The 10,000-nt window shown below is 46.6% G+C and overlaps 2 protein-coding genes and 1 non-coding gene across 3 annotated transcripts in view; all 3 read right to left on the bottom strand.

Annotated features, from left to right (window-relative positions):
- The window catches only part of ift172 (intraflagellar transport 172), a 67,456-nt gene extending 65,237 nt beyond the window's left edge, over nucleotides 1–2,219 (bottom strand). Inside the window, exon 1 of the mRNA XM_055149719.1 lies at nucleotides 2,049–2,219. Coding sequence (XP_055005694.1) covers nucleotides 2,049–2,087 — 39 coding nt within the window. The 5' untranslated portion in view covers nucleotides 2,088–2,219. The remainder of the gene's footprint in view (nucleotides 1–2,048) is intronic.
- Nucleotides 2,220–2,753: 534 nt separating this feature from the next.
- On the bottom strand, nucleotides 2,754–2,825 carry trnaa-ugc (transfer RNA alanine (anticodon UGC)). Its single transcript has one exon. It is a non-coding gene; the product is annotated as a tRNA-Ala (tRNA).
- Nucleotides 2,826–5,414: 2,589 nt separating this feature from the next.
- dnajc5ga (DnaJ (Hsp40) homolog, subfamily C, member 5 gamma a) overlaps nucleotides 5,415–10,000 on the bottom strand; it is a 21,993-nt gene continuing 17,407 nt past the window's right edge. The window contains exons 5-6 of the mRNA XM_055149360.1: nucleotides 8,410–8,458; nucleotides 5,415–7,780 (exon numbers count right to left, since the gene is read on the bottom strand). Coding sequence (XP_055005335.1) covers nucleotides 8,430–8,458 — 29 coding nt within the window. The 3' untranslated portion in view covers nucleotides 5,415–7,780; nucleotides 8,410–8,429. The remainder of the gene's footprint in view (nucleotides 7,781–8,409; nucleotides 8,459–10,000) is intronic.

The following is a 10,000-nucleotide window of genomic DNA, read 5'->3' as shown; positions in this document are numbered from 1 at the left end:
ACAGACACAGACACACACACACACACACACACACAGACACACACACACACACAGACACACACACACACACACAGACACACACACACACACACACACACACACACACACACACACACACACACACACACACACACAGACACACACACACAGACACACACACACACACACACACACACACAGACACACACACACACAGACACAGACACACACACACACACACAGACACACACACACACACACACACACAGACACACACACACACAGACACACACACACACACACAGACACACACACACAGACACACACACACACAGACACACACACACACACACACACACACACACACACACACACACACACACACACACACACACACACACACACACACACACACAGACACACACACACACACACACACACACACACACACACACACACACACACACAGACACACACACACACAGACACACACACACACACACACACACACACACAGACACACACACACACACACACACACACACACACACACACACACACAGACACACACACACACACACACAGACACACACACACACACACACACACACAGACACACACACACACACACACACAGACACACACACACACACACACACGCATACCTGAACACACACAGACACACACACACACAGACTCACACACACACACACACCTGAACACTGATCCAGAGAGTTTTCTCTGTGAGAACGACTCACTTTTCGTTCACTCGCATTAAACTGATGATTGATTTGAAAGTTGAAGTAAATTCAAATGTGTAAATGTCACGAGGAGAAAACTCCGTGTTCTTTAGGACTGTCACGTTTTATCTGGAACGACCAGATTTTATTATTATTATAATATTTTTACAATTTTTTTCTGTTATTTTGACTTGTACATTTCCATTTATATAATTATGTTTTATTTCACACGTGTCTCTTGTTTTTTGCAACTTATTTAGAATTTATTTATTATCGCATTTATATTTTTTTCTCTTCGTTATTTTATTTTATTGTGACGTGTGACTCTGTGTCAAAATTATTTCCCTGTGGATCAACAAAGTTTGTCTGAGTCTAAACGAGTGTGTAATTAATTAATTCATCAGTATTGTCACATTTTCTTTGTGTTTTGTCGTTTTTAAGCAGATTTTCTGTATTTTACCCAAACAAATGTCAGTTTCTGTGTCTTTACTGTTGCAGGATCAGATTGGTCCAAAACAGAGACATTTCTGTATAAACTGAAATAACAAATCAGTGGTTTTATATAAATCTGTTCTGGACTCTCTGGTTTTCTCTTGTAAACTCACAAACACAAACAGAGTGATTAGTGTCTCCTCTGGTGTCCACAGTGTCAAACGAGATGTTATGTCTCTTTTAAGGTGGAACATGATCCACGGATCAAGTTCATTTACAAGAAAAAAACTCACAGTGTGACCAGACGTTCCTGTTTCCCCGGGACAGTCCCCTGTGTCCCCAGTCCTGTCCCCTGTGTCCCCAGTCCTGTCCCCTGTGTCCCCAGTCCTGTCCCCTGTGTCCCCAGTCCTGTCCCCTGTGTCCCCAGTCCTGTCCCCTGTGTCCCAGCAGATTTATACAAAACCAGTTTATACAAGAAATGTCCCAAATGTCTTTGTTTTTGACCAGTCTGATCTAAACCAGGACTAAACCAGGACTAACCCAGGACTAACCTAGAGGAGCATAAATTACATTTGTTTGGCCAAAATCCCGGAGTCCAGTTTGTCCCAAGTTCGACTTTTAAAAACCTGTTTTCCCCGGGTTGATGTGGACTGTCCCTGTCTCTGTCTCATCAATAAACTGAATAAATAAACATAAATACATAAATCTTCCCGCTGCAAACGAACTCAAAACACAGAAACATGATTTAACAGAACAGAAGAACAGATCGTGTGGTGTTACGGATCGTGCAGCGCTCCTCCGCGGCTCTCGGCCTTTGCGCGCGTGGCCCTGGAAACACTTACCAGATTTGCGTCATTAGCGGTTAACAGCGGTTAGCAGCGGCTAACAGACACTCACCTGCGGAGGTAACAGAGTTTTCAGGTGTTTCAGCTGCATTTCTGAAGCGGAAGAAACGATCCAGAAAAGAGCCACAGGAAACAGGAGCCAAAAACCTCCGGGAGCCGCTAAGACAAGAGCATCTGGAGCTAAAGACGGCCGCGGCGGGACGAGGAGGAGGAGGAGGAAGAGGAGGACATCTTTAGTAAACACCGGAGGTCTCCTAGAGACGGGGGGAGGAGCCACCGGGGGGAGGAGCCACCGGGGGAGGAGCCACCGGGATCATTATTTATTATTTTATTATTTCATTATTTTATTATTTCATTATTTTATTATTTTATTATTTTATTATATCTGTATTATATTTTTATTATAGTCTATTTTATTTTTCTTATTTTATTTGTATAATTTTATGGAGAGGCGTCACAGGAGGGAGGAGCCACTGGTTCTACGGGAGGTTTTATTTGTAGAAGTGTGTTTTTGTTCAGGTTTTATTTGTAAATTCACGTAGTAACGACCCGGATTCAGCTCAGCCAAAAATCCTTCAGTCGAAGGAAACTCTGATGTTTACACTTTTACATTTGTACAATAATATTACTCAAAAATGTTTACAGGTGGATTTGTACAATACTATTATTCTAAAATAATATTGTTTCTGTAAAAAGTGTCTGTTTGTGTGGTTTTCTTTGTGTTCGTGTGTAAAGACAGGAATAAAAACATTTCCCCTGGAGATGCCGGGGATTGAACCCGGGGCCTCATACATGCAAAGCATGCGCTCTACCACTGAGCTACATCCCCACTGTGACCAAACTGCACAGAACTGGACTTTTATCTTCACACATCAACATGAGACCCAAAAGAATATGATTATATTTACTGAAGAATCAGCTCAACTATTGATTTTTTAATATTATTACAGGTTTCCACAACTTTCTGTTCGACAACAGTGTTTAATCACTGGTTTCAGATGACATCATAACATTCTATCATTTTTACAGATGGGGTTAGATAAAAATAATATTGTTTAAATGTAGATTTTTGTTATAAAACAGTGAGTTCTTGAGTCAAATCACTCATGAAAATGAACAGATTCAACTTTTGTGCATTTACCTTTTGGATATTTCATGACAAAGTACAAAGAACAAGAGAGAAATCTGACCTTTGACCCCGTCTGAGACGTCATCAGACTCTAGAATCTGAAAACCTCCAGATCAGGAAAAGATCCAATAAAATGTTCAATTAGATTTTTGTTGTAATAATAGAAATAACCAGGTTTAGTTCAAAGGAAAATAGAAATGTGGCTCTGGGCACATTTGAGAGTTTGACACGCAGATGTTATGAATAAATTTATAATAATATAATAATAATAATAATATATATAAATATATATAAATGTGTTTTATGTGATTCTAAATCTATTTTTTATTCAGTCTATGATATCATCATATTGTAGAATCTTAATAAACACAGACGTTTGCTGTGAGTCCAAGAGTCGAGTTTTCTCTAATTTAAATCTGAATCGTTCTCTTTTTTCAATTATCTTCATCAAAAGTCGTTCTTTTCAGTTTGTCCTTTGTCTGTGACCTTTGACCCCTGCCTGAAATGACAATCGGATTAACAAAGCTCCTAACGGGATTATTCCAGCAACACTAACCCAAACTCCGAGTCCAAACTCCGAGTCCAAACTCCGAGTCCAAACTCCGAGCCCAAACTCCGAGCCCAAACTCCGAGCCCAAACTCCGAGTCCAAACTCCGAGCCCAAACTCCGAGCCCAAACTCCGAGCCCAAACTCCGAGCCCAAACTCCGAGCCCAAACTCCGAGCCCAAACTCCGAGTCCGCTCAGTCTCACCGGCGTCAGGGGCTTTTCTCTTCTGGGAGTAAAAGTTCAAAGCAGCACAAATGTTATAAAATCCACTTTTATTTGCTTGAATTTGTCATTTACAGTTTGTCCAGAAACTTCCACCGTAAACCCTCGAGTGTCTGTGCACCACCGCACGAAACAAAAACAACCAAAAACAACCTGAAAAAAAACAACCCAAATATGACACAAATCTACAAAAAAAACAATAAAATAATCTGAACTTTCATTCGGATTCTACAGAAAGAAGCAACGTCTGTGGACTGGCGAGCAACAGGTCAGAGGGTCAGAGGGTCAGAGGAGCAGAGGAACAGAGGGTCAGAGGAGCAGAGGAACAGAGGGTCAGAGGAGCAGAGGGTCAGAGGAGCAGAGGAGCAGAGGAGCAGAGTCAGAGTCAGAGGGCAGAGGGTCAGAGCAGAGGCAGAGGAACAGAGGAACAGAGGGTCAGAGAGAGCAGAGGGTCAGAGGAGCAGAGGGTCAGAGGCAGAGGGTCAGAGGAACAGAGGGTCAGAGGAGCAGAGGGTCAGAGGAAGCAGAGGGTCAGAGGGTCAGAGGGTCAGAGAGGAACAGAGGGTCAGAGGAGCAGAGGTCAGAGGAGCAGAGGGTCAGAGGAACAGAGGAGCAGAGGGTCAGAGGAGCAGAGGGTCAGAGGAGCAGAGAGGAGTCAGAGGAACAGAGGGTCAGAGGACAGAGGTCAGAGGACAGAGGGTCAGAGGAGCAGAGGGTCAGAGGAGCAGAGGGTCAGAGGAGCAGAGGGTCAGACAGAGGACAGAGGAGAGGGCAGAGGGTCAGAGGAGCAGAGGGTCAGAGGGTCAGAGGAGCAGAGGAGAGAGGTCAGAGGAGCAGAGGAGCAGAGGGTCAGAGGAGCAGAGGGTCAGAGGAGCAGAGGAGCAGAGGAGCAGAGGGGCAGAGGAGCAGAGGTCAGAGGGTCAGAGGGTCAGAGAGCAGAGGACAGAGGGTCAGAGGGTCAGAGGAGCAGAGGGCAGAGGGTCAGAGCAGAGGTCAGAGGAGCAGAGCAGAGGAGTCAGAGGTCAGAGGTCAGAGGAGCAGAGGAGCAGAGGGCAGAGGAGCAGAGGGTCAGAGGAGCAGAGAGAGGGTCAGAGGGCAGAGCAGAGGAGAGAGAGCAGAGGAGCAGAGGGTCAGAGCAGAGGGTCAGAGGAGCAGAGGGTCAGAGGAGCAGAGGAGCAGAGGGTCAGAGGGTCAGAGGAGCAGAGGGTCAGAGGAGCAGAGGAGCAGAGGGTCAGAGGAGCAGAGGGTCAGAGGAGCAGAGGAGCAGAGGGCAGAGGGTCAGAGGAGCAGAGGGTCAGAGGAGCAGAGGGTCAGAGGAGCAGAGGAGCAGAGGAGCAGAGGGTCAGAGGAGCAGAGGGTCAGAGGGCAGAGGTCAGAGGAGCAGAGGAGCAGAGGCAGAGGAGCAGAGGGTCAGACTAAGTGCAGTGTTTTATTGAATCCGTTTAAACGTTTTTCCTCGTATTAAACAAACGTTACATTTATGGCGCGACTATGAGACATAAAAAAATACAAAAACATATGTACAGAGTTAAACAGTAAAACCAGAGGAAACAGAACCGCTTCAGTCCTTCAGTCCGTTCGCTTTTCAAACGAGATATTTACACCTAAAGAGAATCGTCGTCGTCGTCCGTCGCAGCTTCTACGTCCGTCAACAAAAAACACAAGTCACGTGATCAGAACGAGAATAAAAACGACGTGAACCTTAAACGCTGCTGGTGACTGATTATTGCAGAACTTTAGGTCCAGAGTCACTCGACACTCGTCTCCGCGGCTCAGCGATAAACAATCTGAAATCATTTAACGGACAAAGGTTTTCAGACGCCAAGAGCCGAAAAAATGAGACTAAAACTACAGCCGACAGTTAGGAAAGAGGGAGTATTATACCTGTGGGGAGTATTATACCTGTGGGGAGTATTATACCTGTGGGGAGTATTATACCTGTGGGGAGTATTATACCTCTGTGGGGTTTTCACTGTAACACGTGTCATATTTCGATCTCCATGTTCATTTTATTGTTCTGAAAATGTTAAATTCGCCCAAAACAACGTATTTGACTTTCATTTTTGTCGTTCTGAGTCTCCCCTCTCTCTCTTTACTCTCCACTCTACGTCCCTCCCCCTTCAGAGCACTATCACACACACACGCTGCGACGCACTAACGAACCTCCTGCACAGAAATCAGGTTTGTCGCGTCGCTGTGTTCAGTTTTGTGTCGCATTTTTGTGTTTTTATGGAGAGTTGTCGTGTGGGAGCCTGGGGGGGGGGGGGGCGGAGGGTTTGAATAGGGCCCGGGAGAGATCTCTAGATTACTCAAACATGCATGGAGGACTCTAAAACCTCTTCAGATCGGTTAGTGATGAGGAACCCTCTTTTTAAGATTAGAATTTTTTGAAAAGTCTGTGGGAAAAATAGAAATTTAGCGTCCAGAACCAGAGTGGACCTGAAAGTGGGCGGGACCGTCGACCTCCAGGACCAACGAGAGAAAAACAGAAAATACATAAACATTCGTACAGTCCTGGAGATTCTCACACTGAAGAGTCCGTTTGACACTTGATTCATTCAGTTTCAGCCATTTCTCCATCTTTTTGAGGACCTCCTTTGTCTTTCTGAGGACCTCCTCTGTCTTTCTGAGGACCTGTGTTTCTCTGTCCTTCTGCACGTGGACATCAGGGACATGCTCTGGACATAAAAACACACACATGCTTTTGGGGGGAACGTTAACAGTCTTCAGTCCAGATTTGGCTCAGAAATGTTAAGTTTTTCAGTTAATTTTCATGTTAAAAAGTTCCAAAACACAAGGCAATCGCTGCTCGTCAGAACATCTCATCTCAGACTCTTGTTTTCATGGCCATGTTCTAATGAAAATACACAGAGTTAGAATGATTTGAAAAATCCTAAACGTCTTCCAAAAACAGGTACATTTCTGTTATTTTTTCCTCTTTGGGTGGATCATTAGTGACTGAAGTTAAAAGTTGTGTTAGAAATTTAAATAAAACTTAAATAAATCCAGGTGTGGTTGGAGCTGTGGACCAGGGCGCTCTCGCTCTTCTGCCCGACACGGAGGGCTGTTTCTGGGGTTAGACGTTGTTGAAAGGTGCTGGTCTGGAGGTGGAGGAGTGGACCAGGGTTCTCCTCGTCTCTTCTGGCTCAGACAGGGAGTCATTTCAGGGTAAAGATGTGGTTTAGCCGCGGTCTGGTGGGAGCTGTGAACCAGGGCCTCTGTCTCTCTTTTATCTGACTTTTTGAGCTGTTTTTGGGGTTAGATGTTGGTGAAAGGTGCTGGTCTGTTTGGAGCAGTGAACCAGTGATGTTCTCCTCTTTTCTGGCTCACTTCAGGAGCAGTTTTTGGGGTAAAGTTGTGGCTTCATGGTGGTCAGGAGGTGGAGCTGTGGACCAGAGCTCTCTGTCTCTGGCTCACTTCGAGAACAGTTTTTGGGGAAAAGTTGTGGCTTCGCAGTGGTCTAGAGATGGAGGAGTAGACCAGGGTTCTCCTTCTCTCTTCTGGTTGAATTGGGAAGAAGTTTTTGGGGTTAGATGTTGGCAAAAGGTGCTGGTCTGTTTGGAGCAGTGAACCAGAGATGTTCTTCTCTCTTCTGGCTGCCTTCAGGAGCAGTTTTTGGGGTAAAGATGCTCCTGAAACGTGGTCAGGAGGTGGAGGAGTGGACCACAGCTCTCCTCCTCTCTTCTGACTGAATTAGGAAGCGGTTTCTGGCGTTAGATGTTGTGGAAAGGTGCTATGAAAGTGGAGGAGTGGACCAGGGCTCTCCTCCTCTCTTCTGACTGACTTTGGGAGCAGTTTTTTGGGGTAAATTTGTGACTTCGAGGTGGTCTGGTTGGAGCTGTGGACCAAAGTTGGCTGCAGGAGGAGGCTCTGTAACTCCAAAGGCTGAAAATGGAAAAAAAAAGTTAATAAAGCTCCACTTTTTTGCTTTTCTTCAGGGTGATGTTGTTGCTTTGCCTGGAATGTTTGGACACCACAGTTTCACTTTATATATTTTCTTGTTAGATCAATATTGAGCTTTAAAATGTCACAGTTAGAACAGAAAGATCAAGAGAATCTGGTTTCCACTGTGCTCTTTTTGAGGATTACCGTCTTTTCTCTCATCCCACAGTGTGTCTGCGTCGTGTTCCAGGAGCCTCTGTGGATTACAAGATTTATCTGATCCCCAAAGAAACAATTCACCGAGAGATTTTAATGTTTTGTGCATAAAAGGGTCAGTCCTGGTCCACTGGAGGCTCGTCCTCGCTCTGCTCTTCTGGAACCAGCGAAGTGGAACTTATTTTATCACAATAACAATCAAATGGAAAAAGATCTTCAACTTCAACTGATCTGAAAACGACTTCAGTGTTAGAAAAACTGTGGTGTCCAAAGAAAACGATTCAAGATTCCTCAAACGTGAATCGCTCCAAATAAAACTTCAGAAGGTCAGAGAGAAGAAACGACTATGACGCGGAGAAAGATCTGAGGAGAACAGTCTGAGGAACAGCTCAGACTAAAGATCTCGGTGTAATTACCTTTATCTGAAGATTGAGGCTCATTTATGCACTTCTTTACGACACTTTCCTGAAAGAAAACACAGGTTTTTACTGAAGTGTTGGACTCTGGAAAGACGAGGTTGGACCAAACAAAAGGACAGAGAAACGTGAGAAACACAAAATGGATGAAGATGGAGTTTGAAGATGGAGTTAGTGCCTGAAGAACTGAAGCCGCCACACTGGACTTTAGTCACCGACAGAAATGAGCAGGAAAAAAACATTTGTGGGTTTGACTTTTGGAGATTTCAGATAAAAAATAAATAAATAAAAAAAACAGAATGAGACAAAATCCTGGTCAGGACAGAATCTTGCTCGAGATAAGATCCCGGTCGGGACATGATCCCGGTGGGGACATGATCCCGGTGGGGACATGATCCCGGTGGGGACATGATCCCGGTGGGGACGGGATCCCGGTGGGGACGTGATCCCGGTGGGGACGTGATCCCGGTGGGGACGGTGGGACGTGATCCCGGTGGGACGGATCGGTGACGGATCCCGGTCGGGACGTGATCGGTCGGTGGGACGTGATCCCCGGATGACCCGGTGGGGACATGATCCCGGTGGGGACATCCCGGACATGATCCCGGTCGGGACATGGGGACATCCCGGTCGGGACGGGATCCCGGTCCGGGACGGGATCCCCGGGGACGATCCGGGGGACATGATCCCGGTGGGGACATGATCCCGGTGGGGACATGATCCCGGTGGGGACATGATCCCGGTGGGGACATGATCCCGGTCGGGACGGGATCCCGGTCGGGACGGGATCCCGGTCGGGACTGATCCCGGTGGGGACATGATCCCGGTCGGGACATGATCCCGGTCGGACATGATCCCGGTCATGATCCCGGTCGGGACATGATCCCGGTCGGGACATGATCCCGGTCGGGACAGTCCGGGTCTAATGTGGCGGCCACAGAAAGATCAGATGAAAAGGCTTCGTGCATTTGACGTCAGAATCACAAACAGAAAACTGAAGAAAACAGAAATGAAGCGATGAGCAGAACAGAAGGTTAAAGCTGCACTCTGGAACTTTTCTGAGACGTTCCTACTTTGTCTGAAATGTTCCACAGTGTGTTTATTATTTCATTGGTCAAACTGAAAGCGTCTGTCGTCCCTGTGAGGGATCAGTGTTTAATGCCACACTGTGGAACATTCCAGGACAGTAACATCAGCAGGTGGCAGACTGGGCACCAGGAAAGTCCCGTAGTGCAGCTTTAAAGTGAACACAGCTGGAGGAAGTCAAACAGAAGAAGAGAAGATCGACACGGAGGAGGAGGAGGAGGAGGAGGAGGAGGAGGAGGAGGAGGAGGAGGAGGAGGAGGAGGAGGAGGAGGAGGGAGGGAGGAGGAGGAGGAGGAGGAGGAGGAGGAGGAGGAGAGGAGGAGAGGAGGAGGAGGAGGAGGAGGAGGAGGAGGAGAGGAGGAGGAGGAGGAGGAGGAGGAGGAGGAGGAGGAGGAGGAGGAGGAGGAGGAGGAGGAGGAGGAGGGGAGGAGGAGGAGGGTTCCTGCACGTTCCAGAGTGATGGGACGTTCACTCGGTCGCCACGGCAACTAGTGATGTCACAATA

This window comes from Boleophthalmus pectinirostris, unplaced genomic scaffold (assembly GCF_026225935.1).
Source record: "Boleophthalmus pectinirostris isolate CB_2022bp ecotype Guang Dong unplaced genomic scaffold, ASM2622593v1 HiC_scaffold_13, whole genome shotgun sequence".
Lineage (NCBI taxonomy): Eukaryota > Metazoa > Chordata > Actinopteri > Gobiiformes > Gobiidae > Boleophthalmus > Boleophthalmus pectinirostris.
This window is presented reverse-complemented; position numbering and strand designations above follow the sequence as displayed.